Source organism: Rhinoraja longicauda, chromosome 26 (genome assembly GCF_053455715.1).
Source record: "Rhinoraja longicauda isolate Sanriku21f chromosome 26, sRhiLon1.1, whole genome shotgun sequence".
Lineage (NCBI taxonomy): Eukaryota > Metazoa > Chordata > Chondrichthyes > Rajiformes > Arhynchobatidae > Rhinoraja > Rhinoraja longicauda.
Genome location: NC_135978.1, coordinates 15,252,878 through 15,274,555, shown reverse-complemented (window position 1 = coordinate 15,274,555; position 21,678 = coordinate 15,252,878). Strand labels below are relative to the sequence as shown.

Here is a 21,678-nt window from a genome sequence, read left to right as displayed (position 1 = left end):
GCAGAGACAGATAGATTGTTGATTAGTACGGGTGTCAGGGGTTATGAGGAGAAGGCAGGAGAGTAGGGGTAAGAGGGAAACACAGATCAGCCATGAGTGAATGGCAGAGTAGACTTGATGGGCCGAATGGCCTAATTCTGCACCTATCACATGAACATGAACTTATCTATGCCAACAAGCACACTGGTGATTGAAAAGCAATGGTCTGTTCTAGCAAGCAGAGCTAAAAGTGTAAAGAACAAATACTCCAAATGCCAAGAAAACTCAGCATGTCAGGCAGCATCTGTGGAGATAAAGAGAGTTAATGTTTCAGGCCGACGATCTTTCCTTGGAAATTCCCTTCCTGACAGATGCGCGCTGATGTGCTAAATGTTGTCCTTTTAAATCGCAGCTGAAAGATGCAGGACTAGAAATTGTTTTACAAATTTCACACGACATCAAAAAGTGATACTAGTCACTGTAACGCTGCTTGTACAAGCCTAATAAAGATACCAATCTTCAATTCCTTGGTTCACAGAGCAGTGTTGCTGGGCTTACATGTGCAACAGCACTATGCCAGTTTCTATTGATAATGTTGCAGGCTTTTGCAGCCACCAGCTGTTAACCCAGCATCGGCACAACTGGCATCCAGCCCCTACCCTTATAGGGTCATATCACAGCACAAGTTGTATTCTTACAGCTAATGGGGGATTTTGCTAATTCAATGCGTTGATCCTGTAATGATTTTGGAGGAGGGGTGCGAGAGACGGGAGGGGTAGAATGCTCACAGTGAGTTAGATGGATACGGTCAGGGTCATACTGGAAGGAAGCAGGTACTTTGTGTTAGGGTCCAGTATGACCCTCCAGGGCTTCAGTCACGTGCTTTGAGGAGGATGTTGTCAGGAGGTAGTGCAGTCTGCGAATGCCTTTGGCAAAGAGGCCCACAGTGCAGATCAAGCTGTGCCCAACCTTGAAGGAAACCTAGATGGTCATAGAGTCATACAGCGACGAGACGGGCCCTTTGGCGCAACTTGCCCACGCTGACCAACACGCCCCATCTACACTCGTCTCACCTGCCCGCATTTGGCCCATATTACCTTTTCTGGCAGCTCGTTTCATCGACCTACCACCCCATGTGTAAAAAAAGTTGCTGTTCAGGTTCCTATTAAATCTTTCCTCTCTCACCTTAAACCTATGTCCGCCAGTGCTTAATTCCCCTGCTCTGAGCAAAGGACTGTGCATTCACCGAATCTATTCCCCTCTAAACCTAACCTCCATGGCTAAAGCAATTCAGGTAGATCTGGGCAGCTGTAGTAGGTCACAGAACTCAGTGCAGACAAACACCTTTGGCCCTGTATACAACCAGGAACATGGAATTTGTAAAAGCCGGTTGCCCTTGGAATTAATTACAGGTGCTTTTAAACCACTTTGGTTTAAAAACTCACTGCCGCGAATTTTGCACGTGGTACTGCTGTTGACATTCATTTGAGAGATTTTGTTCAACTGGGAACAAAGGTGCTGGGACAAAGAGAAAATTTGCTGAAAAATCAGGAATTGAATTTCCCAATGGACACGAAGACAGCCACAAATAAGCACAACATTGGTTTACTCTAATTCTCACTGCATAGCTGTTTTATTCGGGGTGGGGTGAAGGACAAAGGTCGGTGAAATTTCAAGGCCAGGATGTTTTTTTATCTCACTGAGTAAAATTAAAACAGACTCACTCATTTCAATGAAACAGATTCAATAAGTTCAGCTCCAATCCTCCCCTCCCTTCCCCCCCCCCCCCCCCACTGTACCGTGGCTAAGAGACAAAGAACACCTTGTGCATGGGCGAGCAAAATGGCTCCCGATTAAGCCAACAGCTGCCAGTCCTTCCTCCTGCACCAGAATCTTCAGCACCAGGACCAACTGGTTTCATTTACCAAAATATGAAAATTGAAGCGAGTTGCATGTGAAAAATGACAATTATTGAAGGTCAGAGAGATTTGAAAATTATTCCTGGAAATGTCCAACAGGCCTCGCTCGCCCTTGAAAAGCCTTGGGGCACGGATTTAAAAGGAGCCCAGCAGAAGTTTCAACTGTATTTTTCTCTAATTGCAAGGAGTGCCCTGCGTCTTTAGTGGCAGGTTATTAAAGTGTCTAACGATAACTTTCAAGACAACAAGCATCTCTCATGATAATGAACTGGTTCAACTTTGCCGTTGAAGAGATATAGATTAAAACTCAGACTTCTTATTGACTGTCTGTTACTGTAAATGCACCATTATCTTGATTCATAGGATTACATGTCGCACGCTCCTCAGTAAAGAACATTAAGTACACATATGTTTTTGTTTGAAAGAAAGAGTTGAAGAAACTGCCAAACTGGTGAGTGAGAGCTTTGCTGCAACCAATACCCTGTCTGTTTAAATGGTCACAGAGGCTGTATTGCACCTTAAATTGGTCTCTGGCAGCATTGCCTTGTCACAGATGTTTTACAACAAACAACATGACAAGCGGTCTGACCAAAGTTTCAGTCAGTTTGGCTCAGCTGCTAACGCAATTGGATCAGTTACAAATCCTGGAATTTTCCAGAGGCTTTTCCTGCCCTCCCCTCAAACCTCACTGGATCAGCAGAAAGTTCATCCAAATGCTTAAAAGAGGCATCTGCTGGAAATAGACAATAGACAATAGACAATAGGTGCAGGAGTAGGCCATTCAGCCCTTCGAGCCAGCACCGCCATTCAATGCGATCATGGCTGATCACTATCAATCAGTACCCCGTTCCTGCCTTCTCCCCATACCCCCTCACTCCGCTATCCTTAAGAGCTCTAGCCAGCTCTCTCTTGAAAGCATCCAACGAACTGGCCTCCACTGCCTTCTGAGGCAGAGAATTCCACACCTTCACCACCCTCTGACTGAAAAAGTTCTTCCTCATCTCCGTTCTAAATGGCCTACCCCTTATTCTCAAACTGTGGCCCCTTGTTCTGGACTCCCCCAACATTGGGAACATGTTATCTGCCTCTAATGTGTCCAATCCCCTAATTATCTTATATGTTTCAATAAGATCCCCCCTCATCCTTCTAAATTCCAGTGTATACAAGCCCAATCGCTCCAGCCTTTCAACAAATCTTCCACAAATTACAGCGGCAGAGCGAGGAAGCCTGGGGCAGATTACTGCCCAGAACCTCGGGCAAATTTGCATTGCAACACTGTGGTAATGCTATGTTGTCTAATGATGTGCTTGGTCACAGGGACATTAAGGAAACCACAGTAGCTTGCAAAGAAGAACATGATGCGGTATCCTGGCCAGCATTCTTTCATCAACCAGTAGTTAGTAAAAATTTAAAAAAATTACACAACTCATGTGTGTTTGTGGAACCATTGAACTCAGCCATGTTCATCTACATAATGGTAGCCCGGTGTACTTTCAAGAGCATAAACCACTTATTACAAAATACTTTGGAATATCCCCCCCAAGGGAATAAAGGGTGCAATTTCAATGAGATGCTATTCTATCCCGACTTACTGAGGTCCTTCTCTGCACGTTCGGACGATAAACTTGGTCTATTTTCTCTGCTGGAGGGGAATTTTAAAGGAAACGCGAAGGGTAATGTACAGTTTCCCCACACACCTGCTCACTTGGTGAAGCCCTCGCTGAACTCTATTCAGCAGCAAGAAGACTCCTGGACCTGCTGCAGCCGACTTGCTGCACCTGGCCACCTTCATGCACGACGCAGATCTAAAGACTCAGCTCCATTCACACTAGCTATGCAGGAATGCAGGAATGCAAATTTAAATGGGTGGAAAGAACAAAAAGAACGGGGAGAAATCTAATTTTGGTTACATTCCACCCCATTCTTTCCTCCCCCCCCCCCTTCCCAGAGTCCAGTGTGCATCCATTCTCCCACTACCCCTCCCGCCACTTCCACCCATCCCCCTGTTCCGTTCCACCCATATCTCAACTTTACATTTCACTGCTCTTTCAAACCACTTCTCTTATCAACAACCCTTTTTGTTTCGTTCAGCCCCCTTTTGTCACACTCTCATCTTTATACATTTCTAGCCTTTGTTCATGCTTCTGCTGATCAAAAATACTCTCACCTGTATCCAACTATCACGTGCGTAGGAAAGAACTGCAGATGCTGGCTTAAATCGAAGGTAGACACAAAATGCTGGAGTAACTCAGCATCTCTGGAGAGAAAGAACGGGTGACGTTTCGGGTCGAGACCCAACTATCACTTGCCCGGCTTTATCCCGACCCCATCTCCATTCCAGCTTTCTCTCCCCCACTACAATCAGTCTGAAGAAGGGTCCCGACCCGAAACGTCACCCATTCTTTCTCTCCAGAGATGCTGCCTGACCCGCTGAGTCACTCCAGTACTTTGTGTCCTATGCAAGATTCCAGCACCTGCAGTTCCTTGTCTCGACAGAATAACTACCTGGGTTGGAGATGCCTGTGGGGAAAAAAATGGCCCTCTAGCTAGCAGACAGGGAAAATACATGCAGTCTCTGCGATCTTCATGCAATGGATTCAACTTTTGGTTCCAACTCCGAGAGGCCACCTGGGGAAACAGCAGACTGGGCGCAATCGAGGTGGAGGGAGAGGCAAATGTTCCAGGCATGGTGAAAGAAGGCTTACTTTGAAACAATCTGCGCTTTCTTATCTTCTAGCCTGAACCTGTCAACTGGAAACCATCAGATGCTTGCTGCCTTTGCTTGCAGCAAAATGCTGCCTGCTTACTCCCCCTCCCCCCCCCCCCCCCCCCCCCCGCCAAATAGAAGAAGCCTTTACCAGTATCATCTGCACAGTCCCGTGCAGGAGGCAATTTCTTCACATCCATCATTGAGGTTCCAGTGGGCGATAGCTCGTGGTTAAAGTTCGTAGTGGGCCTTGCAGTCAGAAGCTCCTGGTTTAAATCCAATGGGATCCTGGATTCTGGGAGTTCATAAAGGAATTGTGGGGGGGTCCGCTCACTGCCGGTGTCATGATTGGAAAGATTAGCCATTGGACTCTCCCGATTAAAATCGCAGATGCTTTTCCCAGGCTGGATTTCCCGATTCAGCTCAACACAGGTCCTCAGCTCTTGGATGTCCTCATCCAGTGATCTGGAAGTGCGTGACCGGGGGGGACAGAGGGAGCAAAATAAATAAATGGGAATATTATTGATCGCAAGTTCTGTTTTGATCTGCTTTACATTGTAAAAAATGTATTTTATAAACATCCACACTGAGATTTAGACATCTGATAAAGAAATAAATGCAGTGGGTATCATGGGAAATCTGTGGGTATTGAAAGATAACTTCATTATTACCACATATCGCAATGTTCCAGTTCTCAATTTCTCAATAAACTCCCATGAACAGCAATGTCACAAACACAAACATTTACGATTGAACATCTACGGCATGATTTAAGATTAGTCTCTTTCCCCTGCAAATCAGAGAGTTGAGAGTTCAAGCCCCACTCCAGAGATTTAAACAAAATGGGAAAGCATTGTGGCAGCCTCCCATCATACCCAGCTATGCAGGCCCAGGCTGGGTCAGTGCTTGGATGGGAGGTTGACTGGGAATATCAGGTGCCGTAGCCTTACAGGTCGAGGGACAGAGCTAGTAGACCCAATTCCACAAAAATACCAGTCATGTTTCATAAATTAATATTTCAGCCCACCAACTACCACCATCCCCAATTCCCTCTTTTGTTTGTGAATACCTTTTCACAGTAAATTGAATTCTGTTACTTCGCTCCAAGATCCTTTTCAGCGTGTGAGCTTCGTAATCTGAAGGGCGCTTGAAGCAAACCCCATCAGGCAAGCCATGGACAACTATAGAGGGTGGCTCCTTCAGGATCTTCTCATAAGGCACAGGAACAACCGTGGACTTTTCCAGAGCCTCACCTGAAACCAAGTGATGTTTGATCGTCAGACATATTTAAACCTCAAACAATGTATCTGCAAATTTCAAAAAATATTCTCACATGACGTCATGCAGACAGAACTCCACTGATCTTGCAGTAATATGATTGTTGTCGGACATTTGGACTCAACATTGATCGATGAGCCATTTTATTTTGTGTCTGTGGCTGTCTAAGTAAAGCTAAATACAGGGTTTGAGTGTGGCACAAAATTCCCTCCTACAGGGTTCGATCTTGACCACAGGTGATTGTCTGTACGGAGTTTGTACGTTCTTCCTGTGATCTGTGAGGGTTTTCTCTGGGTGCTCTGGTTTCCTCCCACACTCCAAAGACGTACATGTTTGTAGGTTAATTGGTTTGGTAAAATTGTAAATTGTCCCTTGTGTGTGTAGGATAGTGTTAATAAGCAGGGATCGCTGGTCGGCACAGACTCAGTGGGTCGAAGGGCCTATTTCCACGCTGTATCTCCAAACTAAACTAAAATTATAAAGCAATATTTTCTGCTTTTTAAGTTAATCGATGACATAAAATATCCAAACTTTCCGCCTGCAAATTTCCCTCATCGCACACCATTGATAGCTTACATTCAATAACTAGATTTTGTAAATCTAAAAGAAAACACATCCCCAGCATAGAGAGATGAACAGTTTCCCATTGGGATATGATAAGAGAGAGTTAGATATAGCTCTTAGGGCAAAGGGAATCAAGGGATATGGGGAGAAAGCAGGAACGGGGTACTGATTTTGGATGATCAGCCATGATCATATTGAATGGCCTGCACCTATTTTCTATGTTTTTATGTGGAATAGACAATAGACAATAGGTGCAGGAGTAGGCCATTCAGCCCTTCGAGCCAGCACCGCCATTCAATGCGATCATGGCTATCCAGTAGAGCTATGGAGCTTCAGTGCAGCTGGGTCCTTGCAAAAATCAGCATGTGGCTGTGGAGATGTGCCTTAGTTTAGTTTAGAGCTACAGCGCAGAAACTGGCTCATCGGCCCAACGAGTCCGAACTGACCAGTGATCTCCGCACATTAACACTACACACAATTAAGGACAATTTACATTTATACTAAACCAATCAACCTACTAACCTGTACATCTTAGGAATGTGGGAAGAAACTGAAGATCTCGGAGAAGACCCATGCAGGTCACGGGGAGAACGTACAAACTCCGTACAGACAGCGCCCATAGTCAGGATCCAACCCGGGTCTCTGTCACTGTAAGGTAACAACTTTACCGCTGCACCATTGTGTCCTGGCAGAATCGACTCAGTCGAACTTATCACAAATGAATGGCAGGAACTGTGCAAATGTACTCCTCGAATAGGTGGCACCAGCAGAATAGGTCAGAAGATCAATGGCCCAGCAGAATGTGCCAGTACTTGTACTGCTGTGCCCTAAGTAGAATAGATGGCTCCCATAGAAGCCCCAGCAGCACATGTGCAGCTAGATCCCCTACCCCCCAACAAAGGAGCCGCACTTCTGCCATTGTACGCTAATAGGTGTCAAGACTTATTAGCGGACAGTGGCAGAGATGCTGCTCTTTTGCAGGAGCAGCAGCCGTGTGTTTTATTCCCCCAACAGTGAGAGGCAGCACCAGTGGAACGCAGCATCAAAACCGCCAGTGAACCCCTCCATGAAAGTCCCGAGCACCATCTTCCACAGTAAACACTCACTGTACAACACGGCAAACACTTCTTCCACCATTTTCCGCAGCACGTAAACGTCACTCATGGGGTCCAGCGTGTCCCTCTGTACATTCCGCCCATTCTCTGCCACCATTTTTAACATCTCCATTCCCCGTAGCTGTGCGTTCCAGCTTGCTGCAGAATAAAGATGGAGACACAGTTCACAGCCAAGGGATAGAAACATAGAAAACATAGAAAATAGGTGCAGGAGTAGGCCATTCGGCCCTTCGAGCCTGCACCGCCATTCAATATGATCATGGCTGATCATCCAGCTCAGTAACCTGTACCTGCCTTCTCTCCATACCCCCTGATCCCTCTAGCCATAAGGGCCACATCTAACTCCCTCTTAAATATAGCCAATGAACTGGCCTCAACTACCTTCTGTGGCAGAGAATTCCACAGACTCACCACTCTCTGTGTAAAGAAATGTTTTCTCATCTCGGTCCTAAAAGACTTCCCCCTTATCCTTAAGCTGTGACCCCTGGTTCTGGACTTCCCCAACATCGGGAACAATCTTCCCGCATCTAGCCTCTCCAACCCCTTAAGAATTTTATATGTTTCAATAAGATCCCCCCTCAGTCTTCTAAATTCCAGCGAGTATAAGCCTAGTCTATCCAGTTTTTCTTCATATGAAAGTCCTGCCATCCCAGGGATCAATCTGGTGAACCTTCTCTGTACTCCCTCTAAGGCTAGAATGCCTTTCCTCAGATTAGGAGAGCAAAACTGTACACAATACTCTAGGTGCGGTCTCACCAAGGCCCTGTACAACTGCAGCAGAACCTCCCTGCTCCTATACTCAAATCCTCTTGCTATGAATGCTAACATACCATTCGCTTTCTTCACTGCCTGCTGCACCTGCACGCTTGCTTTCAATGACTGGTGCACCATGACACCCAGGTCACGTTGCATCTCCCCTTTTCCTAATTGGCCACCATTCAGGTAATACTCTGCTTTCCTGTTCTTGCCGCCAAAGTGGATAACCTCACATTTATCCACATTATAGTGACAGCCCTCCAGTCACAGCGCAGGAGTATTCATCCAGCCTCTCCCGCTTATTTATTAATTACTTATTAATTATTATGAACTGGTTTGGCTCGTCCACCAAATTTAAGTACTCAAAAAGCACACTTTCAGCACTGCATACTTCCAGCACTTCCAACACTCCCACCAGTGCTGGAAGCTGAAATATTAAAGATGGACACAAAATGCTGGGGGATTTCAGAGAGACAGGCAGCATCTGTGGATAAATGGAACGGGTGATACTTCAGGTCCAGACCCTTCTTCAGACCGAGAGTCAGACAATAGACAATAGGTGCAGGAGTAGGCCATTCGGCCCTTCGAGCCAGCACCGCCATTGAATGTGATCATGGCTGATCATTCTCAATCAGTACCCCGTTCCTGCCTTCTCCCCATACCCCCTGACTCCGCTATCCTTAAGAGCTCTATCCAGCTCTCTCTTGAATGCATTCAGAGAATTGGCCTCCACTGCCTTCTGAGGCAGAGAATTCCATAGATTCACAACTCTGACTGAAAAGCTTTTCCCTCATCTCCGTTCTAAATAGCCTACCCCTTATTCTTAAACTATGGCCCCTGGTTCTGGACTCCCCCAACATTGGGAACATGTTTCCTGCCTCTAACGTGTCCAACCCCTTAATAATCTTATACATTTCGATAAGATCCCCTCTCATCCTTCTAAATTCCAGTCAGGGGAGAGGGAGGCATACAGATATGGAAGGGTAAGGTGTGAAAATTAGCGATCAAAGGGGACGGAGCTCAGGGAAGCTGTGGAATAGATCATTGTTAGCTAGGGGAAGGAGACAACGAGACATACAAAGTAAAATTTAACCAGGAGGAAAACCAAACCAGTCGGAGAACTCGGATGGAGAGAGGGAAACCAAGGCTTACTTGAAGTTAGAGAAGTCAATATTCATCCACTAGCAAAGTAGTACTGAGCAGGGTAAAGATGGAGTGCTTGACCAATTAAGAGCCAGAAGTTTTACAACAGTACTTCAAGATTGGCGGCAGTGTCTGAATGCTTTCAATAAGGCTGACGGTCTTATTGAATGTCTGAGCAAACACAGCTAGCTAAACACCATGAATACACATGCTTGCTGTCCACCCTCTATCCAGGCCTCTGCTGCCATTACTCTCACGCACAAAAATAAGCCTGTGATGAATTACAGACGATCATCTTTCACTGCAAGTACCTCAGCAATTTCCCTCTCTGGCTTTATTGGAATAAGCAATTAAAAAACTGAAAGTAGCAGCATGTTGCCAGGACTCGAGGGCCTGAGCTACATGGAGGGATTAGGCAAGCTAAGACTTTATTTCTTGGAGCGTGGGAGGTTAAGAGGTGATCTTACAGAGGTGTATAAAAATAATGAGGGGAATCGAGAGTGTGAATGCACACAATCTTTTACTCAGGCTGGGGCGAAATCGAGAACCAGAGGATGTTGATTTTGGTGGGAGGGGAATAATTGAATAGGAACCCGAAGGACAACTTTTTCCAGTGGGTGGTGGGTATATGGAACAAGCTGCCAGAGGAGGTAGTTGAGGGAGGTACAATATTTAAAAGGCACTTGGATGGGTACGTGGATAGGAACATTTAGAGAGACAAGGGCCAAATGCAGGCAAATAGGACTAGCTTAGATGGGACACCTTGGACGGCACAGTCAAGTTGGGCTGAAGGGCCTGTTTGTGTGCTGCATGACTCTATGGCTGCAAGCTCACTCGATCCATTATTCTCTCTCTTTCCAAACAAAAACATGCGTTTGACTTCCTTCAATTGTCTGGATGGACAGTGGACTATCCAGTCAATAGACAATAGACAATAGGTGCAGGAGTAGGCCATTCAGCCCTTCGAGCCAGCACCGCCATTCAATGCAATCATGGCTGATCACTCTCAATCAGTACCCCGTTCCTGCCTTCTCCCCATACCCCCTCACTCCGCTATCCTTAAGAGCTCTATCCAGCTCTCTCTTGAAAGCATCCAACGAACTGGCCTCCACTGCCTTCTGAGGCAGAGAATTCCACACCTTCACCACTCTCTGACTGAAAAAGTTCTTTCTCATCTCCGTTCTAAATGGCCTACCCCTTATTCTTAAACCGTAGCCCCTTGTTCTGGACTCCCCCAACATTGGGAACATGTTTCCTGCCTCTAATGTGTCCAATCCCCTAATTATCTTATATGTTTCAATAAGATCCCCCCTCATCCTTCTAAATTCCAGTGTATACAAGCCTAATTGCTCCAGCCTTTCAACATACGACAGTCCCGCCATTCCGGGAATTAACCTAGTGAACCTACGCTGCACGCCCTCAATAGCAAGAATATCCTTCCTCAAATTTGGAGACCAAAACTGCACACAGTACTCCAGATGCGGTCTCACCAGGGCCCGGTACAACTGTAGAAGGACCTCTTTGCTCCTATACTCAACTCCTCTTGTTATGAAGGCCAACATTCCATTGGCTTTCTTCACTGCCTGCTGTACCTGCATGCTTCCTTTCAGTGACTGATGCACTAGGACAACCAGATCTCGTTGAACATCCCCTCTTCCTAACTTGACACCATTCAGATAATAATCTGCCTTTCTATTCTTACTTCCAAAGTGAATAACCTCACACTTATCAACATTAAACTGCATCTGCCATGTATCCGCCCACTCACACAACCTGTCCAAGTCACCCTGCAGCCTTATTGCATCTTCCACACAATTCACACTACCCCCCAGCTTAGTTAGTATCATCTGCAAATTTGCTAATGGTACTTTTAATCCCTTCATCTAAGTCATTAATGTATATCGTAAATAGCTGGGGTCCCAGCACCGAACCTTGCGGTACCCCACTGGTCACTGCCTGCCATTCCGAAAAGGACCCATTTATCCCCACTCTTTGCTTTCTGTCTGTCAACCAATTTTCTATCCATGTCAGTACCCTACCCCCAATACCATGTGCTCTAATTTTGCCCACTAATCTCCTATGTGGGACCTTGTCTAAGGCTTTCAGAAAGTCGAGGTACACCACATCCACTGACTCTCCCCTGTCAATTTTCCTAGTTACATCCTCAAAGCCCATTACTAATAACGCTCTAGGTTGGTGAAATGGAGACTCTGACCTTTCACCCCGAGGGACCACCAGTGCCACTGGGCATCTATTGAGCTTTTTTGCTGAGCAGTATTTGGCCCATCCCATCAAAGGCCTGTGCAACAATTCAGAGATAGCGCATGTGCCTGGGGCCATTAACAGAACGAGGGGTTATTCAAATCCCTTCACATTGATTAAATGAAACATCAAGTCATCTCCTTCAGCCTTTGACAGACTCTCAGTTAGAGGTTTGGACGTGTTCTTTAAAAGGATTGTGTCTAGAAAGGGCACTCCAGGACATCCAAAACTCAGCAGAGATGTTCAAGTGTTTTTGAAATGCAGTCACATTTGTTACTGTAAGGGATAACATTACGAATGCAGCAATGTGGGTTTTATTGCAGGAGTGTAAAAGCTCCAGCTTGGATTATTCCTGGGGCATCCTGTTGTCAGCATGGAAGCGCGGTTTATGGCTGATCGTATCCTCCGATATCAGCAACTGGCCTCAAAGCTTTGAAGTGTTAAGAAGAACATCTTGCCATATGGACTGCCCTTTGTTCCCAAGAAAGAAGAGGTCACTCGGAGGTCCCGAAGGACACATAAAGATTTATAGGACATTGTAAACTTGCCATATAAGGCAGCGATGGAAAAATACTGGCACATGTATTTAGGGTATAAAAGGTGTGTAAATGTAAGCTTTCGGGGAGAGAGACTACACTAGCTTCCTGAGTGTCTTTGAACACTCCGGTATCTAGGCTCCCTCCCATCTGGGTGGGTAGAATAAAGAGGTTAAACGATTTTGGTTGTCTGACTATTCTGTTAATAGGTCACAAACTACAACATTACGTGATCAGCCATGATCGCATTGAATGGCGGTGCTGGCTCGAAGGGCTGAATGGCCTACTCCTGCACCTATTGTCTATTGTCTATTGTCTATTGTCTATTGACACAGAGGGCAGCGAATGTGTACGATTCAAAATCCCACGAGTAGAAGAGATAAGACCAGCTCATCTGCCCTTGGTGATTTTGATAAGGGGCAAATGTTGGTTAGAATAGCACCATCTCCTCAGCTCTTCTTTAAATAGGAGCATATTTGCCTGGAGTCCCCCTTGCCATTGCTGAACAAATTGTCACGTTGCCACAAAGTCAATGGCAAAGCATAATAGTAGTTGTAGTTTATTTTAGGGTTTATTGTCACATGGACAGAGGCACAGTGAAAAGCTTTTGTTTGCATGCTATCCAGTCAAAGAAAAGATTATACACGATTACAATCAAGCTGTCCACTGTGCACAGACAAAGGATAAAAGGTACAACATTTAGAGCAAGATAAAGTTCGATTAAAGATAGTTCAAAAGTCTCTAATGAGATAGATGGGAGGTCGGGATTACATCCTAGCTGATGAAAGGACTGTTCAGTTGCCTGATGACAGCTGGGAAGAAACTGTCCCAGTTAGTACTTCAACCAAAGATGGATTCCTACATTACCATCTTTATGTCCATAATTGTGCCGGGGAGGGGCAGAGGCAATGGGCCTTAGTGCAAAAAAAAGTATTCAAACTATACATTTCTAACAATGCAAAATGCTGGAGTAACACAACGGGACAGGCAGCATCTCTGGAGAGATGGAATGGGTGACGTTTCGGGTCGAGACCTTCTTCTCTCCCTTTCTAACAATGCAGACTGCCTCAGCTCCACACTGACGGGTCAGCCACCATTATGTTCTTACCTAGAGTGAGACATGCTGGAAGAACATGCAAAACTCAGCTTTGGTGCTCCAGTGCTGGCAGCTCAAACATCAGTTTTATTTACCTTAACATCAGCGCAGAGTTGCGAAACTTACCGCAATATTTGACAAATTCTTTCTGCAATTCTCTCCTCGCATTCAGAAACACTTTCCCCTTCTCTGTTCCCAAGACAAATGTGCTTTCGTCATGAACGGCGATGCAGGCAACTTCAGCGTTTAACTTTGAGAGCGCGGTGCACTGTAGACAGCAAAGGATCACAAAGATATTAGTCTCGGGGCGGGGCAGGACAGAACCACAAGATTAACCTTGGACAGTGAAAGGCAATTCACTGGTGTTGTCCAATGAGCGAGATAATGAACACAAGGGGACTCCCGCTACCTGACCTTTGCAACTCTCTCCACAAAAAAACAGATTGAGTGCAGGTTTCATATTTCAAACTTGCAATGGATAGGTTTTTGTTAGGGAAGGGCATGAATGGCTGTGGAATCAGCGCCAATAGATGGAATTAAGATACAGAGTTGAGATATCTACGCCCCAATTTAGTGAATGATAGAACAGGCTCAAACAATGAATCATCCTACCCTGTAAACTAGCTGCATTTCACTATCACAATGAAAATCACCGTGAAAATAACACTTATCACAAGAAGTTTGACTTCCACATTGCACATGTCTCTTTGGATCGACCTGTGTGTGCGTGTGCATGCTTCCCCGAAGGGGTGTGGGAGAGAGGAGAACAATGATCACTTCCATAACATGAATGGGGAAAGTGGTGCTAAAGGGATTTACGAGGACGAGACCTGAATTGACACCCGTGTTAATCAAGCATGGCTGCCACAGTAGAACAGATCGCACTGACCATCGAGTCCAGGGCAGAGACCAAGCTGGTAATAATGTCCTTCTTGTCCGAAAGGCTCTGAACTCCACACGTCAGCAACTGTTCATGACAGTTATTGCTCCTGGCTCCTTCATCCACACTCCCGCTCTGTGCCATGCTTGCCTGTGAAAACAAAGAGCAACAAATGGTATCTCTGACTGAAACTAGGGGCTTTTCACAGGTTACACACAGGGCTTAATACACGCATATGTGGATCACAGTGATTAATTGTTAGAAATATTTCCCCAACAAACGACAGTCACAGCAATTTAGATCCAACTGAATGTTTAATACATGAGAGTGGACAGGAGTCTGAACGAGTCTCTCTGCCACAGCAGCGCTCCACTCATTCCTTTATACAATGGAGTAAACAAGGACGTATCGAACACAACTTAATCTCATCACGCAGGACCACAACTTAATCTCATCACGCAGGACCACAACTTAATCTCATCACGCAGGTGTGCAAAGTATAAAACCAGTCAGCACATAATAGCAGTGAGCAAAGTCTACAAGCAAGCATCTGCTTGCCCATACATTATTCTTAAAGGTACAGTCCCCGATAACTATAGGAATGAATTTTTATATCATTAATGTATTGGGTGCAGATTGAAAAGTTAAATCATTTAATGAACAATGATTTATTTTGCGGTCTGAACGCGGGATTCCCCCATTGTTGAAATCCAACGAGGTTGTAGATGATGTTGCTGGCTGTCATGGTAACGGCAGCCAAGATATACAAATACTTATTTAAACACATTCATCCAATTCCTGCCAACTTGGACCTCCCTTTCCCAAGGCACTGACTTGCTGCACAGTTCTAACAGTCCCTGATCAGGTTTTCCTACAGAAATGTTCCACATTTGTTAGTGATCCAGCCCTGAATCGCAGGTGAACATGGTTCCATCATCCACCAGCCTCCATTCATTCGCTTTTTCATTTAAGGCTCTGGGGAGTGAGCAGGAGTTCCATTTCTCAAGATGCAGAGACGTTTTAGCCGAGATGCTGGATGAGTAGTGATTCTGATTCAGGCCACGAAGATCCAGGACAATCCATGGGGAGGCAATGGCATGGGTTTATATATTTTTTTATAGAGTCACACAGCCGTCACGTGCATCAAGGTACACTGAACAATTTTGTTTTGCATGCTATCCAGGCAAATCATGCCATCAATAGGTACAACAGGCAGTGCAAACAAAAAATAAACAGAGTGCAGACTATAGAGTAAGAGCTACAGAGAAAGTGCAATTAGAAAACAGTCCAAGGACCGCAACGATGTAGATTTAAAAAAATGTACAAGGGATGTAGCGAGGTAGATTGGAAGATCAGGAAATTCATCCCAGCACATGAAAAGTCCGTTCAAAAGTCTGATAACAGTGAGGAAATAGTTGTTCTTGAATCCAGTGATGTGTGGTTTGAAACTGAAGGCAAGATATTAAAATCTCCTTGCATCATAGCTCTCTCAAATCCTGAAAGTCACTGCTCCATCAGTATTCATTTCAATAGGTGGACCTGGAATTCCACTCTCAATTCTAAAGTCGTCTCCGGTTGATTATCACACTACCTACAGTCAAAGCGACAGGTTTATTTTACACAGTGCATTTTAATGCAACAAAACAATCCCAAGTGCCAAGCAGGATGTCCTCAAATAAAACCTCCATGGAGCAATATATGGAGGTGACCAAATATAGATTTGTTTTAAAAGAGCATCTTAAAGTAACAGGAATAGGGCAGTTAGTCCTGGAACCTGAAGGTTCAGCCTCCTTTGGGGGGAGGGGGGGGGGAGAGTGGGGGGGGGGGGGGGGGAGGGGGGACTGTTCTGTTCTGGGATGATCTGGAGAGCGGAAATGGAGATGCGTTGACAGAATGTTGCAATGGAGGAGGTTGCAAAGCAAGCCAAACAGAGACTTGAAAACAAGGATGAAAAAGTCCATTCGTTTACCATGGCCTCAAGCACAAAGAGCATAAACAAATGACCCTGGGACCAAGCACTTATAGCCTTCCAGCATCAGACTTTACAGGGGAAAAAAAATGAAATACAGAAAAACCAGAGCACATTATAAGGATCTTAAGGAATAAGCCAACAGAAAATGCAAAGAATGTGTTAACCATGAAGATTAGGAGTTAGCAGTTTTTGAAGCCAGTGTTTGTAGAATAAACAACATCAATGTTTAATGCACCCAAAGCATACATCATTGGATATTTTAAGATTGGACAACTGTAGTCCAAGAAATCGGGAATATGAGAATGAAAGCCTAGACACTGCCGATGATATTTGCAGTTTTGGAATGCAACGCATGAAACGGTGGAAGCCAATTCAATAATAATGTTTTCAGAAAGAAGCAGGATAAATAATCGAAGGGAAGGAACAGCAAATGGGATTACTTCACTAATCTATCAAAGAGCCAGCACAAACGCAGGGGACCCATTGGTCGCATGCTATGGTGATGCAGTATGTGTGATGCCTGCCACTAACCATAACTAGCGGCAGTGTGCCACATGCCCTTGATCTGCATTTTCTTTAGGTTTAGCAATCAGCCAATTCTGTACATTCTTGACAATCCCTCGTGCAGCTTTGCTTGCCTTTAATATCCTGAGAATAACCCAAGGTTATTCCCTAAATCATAAAGGGAAGCCATTACTTTGCACACTGTTTACCGGAATGCATCACTATGGGAGTTCCTTCCCATCTCTTCCACGTCTTCAATGGTGCCCACGTATTTGAGAGATGTTGCCATGGTGGCCTGAGTGAATAATTGCAGTGGAATTCACAGAGGAATCCCAGCTCAATCCAAACTTGCTCTTGTAAAGTGCTTTAGGAAAAGGGTTTGGATTTAGGCAAAGGTAGTGACCTGAACCATTAACTGAGGGAGGGCGGTGAATGTTTTCTGGCATGAAAACCACCCCCAAAGAAATATCACTTAAATCTGTAAATCAGACACAAAACCAAATATATTTTCTCTCACCACCAAACCCTGTACCCCCACATCGATACCCAGAAAAGTAACAGTTCTGCAAGGTATACATCTGTTGGGAGACTGAAGCTTGCTGGTTTCAGACACAAAATAGTGAAGACATTAATTGGCTTTTAAACAATGCAGTTATGTTGGAACATTACCACAAATTCAACACAACAAGGACTGGTTAATTAAAGTAGATTGAACTGGAAACATTTCCCTCTACTCTTGTTTCCTTAAAAATAAAGATTTCCAAGTTAATGGTTGGGTCCAAATGACGTTAAGCCAAATTCTTAAGTTCTTCTCTTGAACAAAATCATTCATTGCAGTAATAATGGTGAACAAATTAAAGTTACTTGGATATAATGCTTACTTTACATATGTCTGGCACCCACGTCTCACTCGTGGCAAGTTTAACGACATATAGCTGCAAATAAAGGCAGGAACATTACACCCTCTAATGATCATTAAGTTGGAACTGCATGCTCCTTTAAGGCCACATTGCTACGGTTATCCATACTCTGAATTCAATAAGGAGCAAAAGGCATTGGCAGGTTGGCCTCAGCGTCAATATGTGTTGAATGTAGAAAGGATTGTGGTGTTGCTTTTTAAATATATAAATTTTGATACTTGTGTAGTGGGCAGAGGGGAGTTAAACTGTCCCTCTGTATTTCCTTTCAGCTCCCCCCCCCCCCCCCCCTCCCCCCTCCCCATTATAAATATAAACAATGAAACAGCCCATGTAAACTTGTCACTCTGTAATTGTGTGCCTCTCACAATGGTGTTGCTGCAGTTTTCATGACAAATGCAAACTCCCGAATTTCTTACAGGAAGGTTTCTGCGAAGCAGAATCGCAAGAGTTAGTTGTGTTGATGTCCCATGGTGGTATACTGGAAGATGCATAGCCTAGACGAGCAAAGAGAAATCATTTGATAATTCTGCTGAGGACTGACCGTCTTTTCAAAGTCACTTCTGTCACAGAAGGCAGTGGAGGCCAATTCACTGGAGGTTTTCAAGAGAGTTAGATTTGGTGCTGACAAAGTTAGGGTCCCCCCTTTGTTCTCAGTGACCCCCCCTCCCCCCAGTCACCTCCAGCCTACCTATAAAGTACATTCTATGAGTCACCTTTTGAAAGTAGTTGGAAGTGACACATTGTTCTTGTTACTCAGGTGACCAAGACACTGACCAAAGCATTGGTCACCTTCAAAGGCAACCTTCAGTGCATGTGATGATTTATATGGCACACACCAGGTAGTGAAAGCAATGCACAGTAAGAACACGGGCATGCCTCTGCAGGTTTGGAAGTGCAAGAACTATTGCCAAAATACTTTCCGTACTACAGCTTTAAGAACACCAACCATCATGTTCTTGATCTGACCTGCACACGCCGAAACAAGGAACTGCAGATGCTGGTTTACCAAGGAAAAGTGCTGGAGTAACTCAGCCGGTCAGGCAGCATCGCTGGAGAACATGGATAGCTGACTTTTCGGGTCAGGACGTCTGTACAAGGGCCCGAGGAGTTTGCCGCAGCATTTTGTGCCATCCCTGCATAAGGCGAATCCTACCTCAGCAATGGAACACCACTGACCTATTGCACTGTCGTGGACTTGCTTTCTAATGGCGTTTTCGAAACAATGTCTTGTTTCGAACAGTTGTTTTTTTCTTTTCACTGTTTTGAGTAATTTGCGCATAAATGTATGGTCTGCTTAACGCAGATGATGTGTCTGTGACGCACACGTGTCCGTGACGCTGCTGCTAGCAAGATCTTCATTGTCGTGTGCACGGTGTGTTCCAGGTACAATGTACTCAACTTGTGTGTTCTGTGATAATCTCGACAGTGACGTGGTGTTCTGGTTCAGTATAAGGAAGGATTTTAAAATCATGCTAAACATGGTTGAATTCATGCAAATTGGGAAAGCAACGGTTCTTCCTAACTTCCAAAAATGATCAAAGCAGCAGAATCAAGATAAAGTTATCGGAAGAGGGGTCTCGAACCGAAACGTCACCTATCCTTTCTCACCGGAGATGCTGCCTGTCCCGCTGAGTTACTCCAGCTTTTTGAGTCCATCTTCGGTTTAAACCAGCATCTGCAGTTCCTTCCTACACATAACGTTATCATATCTTCCAAACAGCTCCTAAAGATACCTCTCTTTCTCCAGGTCCAACAAATACAACCATTCTGCTCGACTCTATCTCCTTCTCAATAACAGCAAGTTTTATCAGCAACGTTACTGCAGTTGAAGGTACCGGGCAATCTGAGTGTTAACACTCAAATTATAATCCTGTATACTGCAAATCAGTTAACCCGTGTTTGAGTTTAGTTTACCGAGGTACAGTGAAAGGCTGTTGTTGCGTGCTAACCAGTCAGTGGAAAGACAATACATGATTACAATCGAGCCGTCCACAGTGAACAGATACATGATAAAGGAATAACATTAGTAACATTTAGTGCAAGACAAAGGCAGCAAAGACCGATCAAAGATAGTCTGAGGGTCTCCAATGAGGCAGATAGCAGTTCAGGACTGCTTTCTAGTTGTGGTAAGATGGTTCAGTTGCCTGATAACAGCTGGGAAGAAACTATCCTGAACTGCTATCTGCCTCATTGGAGACCCTCGGACTATCTTTCGTCTGAACCTTCGTCTAATTGTTGGGTCCCAATACTAGAATTATTTGTGGCAGGCCAAGTAGAATTAAAAGCCCTAAACTCGGTTGGATGGAGGACCCACCCTTCATGAATCAACCCTTTGAGGAGGATGAGTGAAGAAAATAAGAATAATTTATGGCAGCCTGTGGCCTAAAGTTTTGGTTATTGTTTAAGTTATATGGAGAATGCATCAGGAGCTATCAAGAACCCTATTCATACCAGTTAGGTTATGAAGTATGTTTCTACTTCCAGTTAAGATCTTGAATGTCTTTGAGGAATTGAGCACATTACTGTCTGAATTTCACATGGTCCCTTTTAACGATGGAGATGTTAACATAAATATGACAAGCAGTTTGCGACTCATGCATCTTGTCACGTGCTTCAAAATCTCCATGGCAAAGAGGAATTTAATAGAAGGGCTCCCCTCTGTGTGGAAAAATATCTCCCGTCAATTCAACCAAGGTTAAAAGGTTTGGCAGTGCTTGGTGATTTGGCTGCATTCACCGAGAAATCTGCTCCAACTCTGTGAAACAGATAAATCAAAGCCAGTTGACAACCTTAACAATACACACTGCGGTCCGAACAGTGCAGTCTAAAAATGTCAAATAGTCTACATAGTCATCAACTTGCATTTAGATTGGTTGGATCCAGATTTCTGTAAAGATGAAAAAGTTAAAAACAGCCAATTGCTGATTTTTGTAGCAGATAGTCTCTGACTAATCACACATTCCTCTTGGTCTGAGGATCGCGGTTGGACATGGGCTTAGCACGTCTGAATGGCATTTCTCTCCCACTGTTTCACTGAGGCGCTAGTTTATCTTTCTGTCGGTACGATACTTGAAAGGAACATCACATAAAACTCAAACACATGATTTACAGACAGAGCTAGACTTACGAACAAAGTCTTGATTAATTGGATAATATAAAGACGTGATTGGTGTGCCAATCTGTGATTTCAATGCATAACTGTTCTGAAAGTCACCGGTTTCGAGCTTGGATCTGTCGGATTGGGTTAACTGAGTTGTGGGCAAACAGATCTTGGAACATTTTGCACATTGACTAGAATGTTTAAATAAACTGACATTTCACTTGTTGGATGTCTCTCAATTGTTTGTATTCCAGCAGGTTTTAGTGGATGACATTAGGCCGTTAAAAAAGAACCGAGCTACTCCCAAATAAATTCTTCCTTAATCCTCAATAAGGATGGGGAAATAGTTATTCAATATTTAGAATTTAAGAATATTTGTTTCACTTTGTCTCATGGTGGTGGGTTTGTTTGTATTGTTTTGGATTGTAGAAATTATTTTTGGTTAAATTTTTTAAAAATCTTCCTGGAAATGGGCTGAACCTAGCAAGTTTTTAAATGATCCAGTAGGCAAGGGATTTAATGCAGCTCAATGGAGAAAATGCCAATTGCCTGTGGTTGCTGGGCTAGTTTACCTGCCTGGGAAAGTCTGGGCATTTCTGCAGGGTTGACAGGGGGGACAGAGAGAGAGAGACACAGAGAGAGAGACACAGAGAGAGAGAGACACAGAGAGAGAGAGACACAGAGAGAGAGAGACACAGAGAGAGAGAGACACAGAGAGAGAGAGACACAGAGAGAGAGAGACACAGAGAGAGAGAGACACAGAGAGAGAGAGACACAGAGAGAGAGAGACACAGAGAGAGAGAGACACAGAGAGAGAGAGACACAGAGAGAGAGAGAGACACAGAGAGAGAGAGAGACACAGAAAGAGAGAGACACAGAGAGAGAGAGACACAGAGAGAGAGAGACACAGAGAGAGAGAGACACAGAGAGAGAGAGACACAGAGAGA

The 21,678-nt window shown here is 44.5% G+C and overlaps 1 protein-coding gene across 7 annotated transcripts in view; it reads right to left on the bottom strand.

Annotated features, from left to right (window-relative positions):
• The window catches only part of gtf2ird1 (GTF2I repeat domain containing 1), a 135,772-nt gene that overhangs the window by 90,778 nt on the left and 23,316 nt on the right, over positions 1-21,678 (bottom strand). For 6 of the 7 annotated variants that reach the window (XM_078422228.1, XM_078422230.1, XM_078422233.1 and 3 more), the window contains 5 exons: positions 14,245-14,385; positions 13,482-13,623; positions 7,554-7,700; positions 5,675-5,858; positions 4,757-5,070 (listed from right to left, as the gene is read on the bottom strand). In XM_078422228.1, the coding sequence (XP_078278354.1) occupies positions 4,757-5,070; positions 5,675-5,858; positions 7,554-7,700; positions 13,482-13,623; positions 14,245-14,379 (922 nt within the window). In that variant the 5' untranslated portion in view covers positions 14,380-14,385. Of the gene's footprint in view, positions 1-4,756; positions 5,071-5,674; positions 5,859-7,553; positions 7,701-13,481; positions 13,624-14,244; positions 14,386-20,758; positions 20,862-21,678 lie in introns of those variants that run through there. The other variant, XM_078422229.1, reaches the window with a different exon arrangement.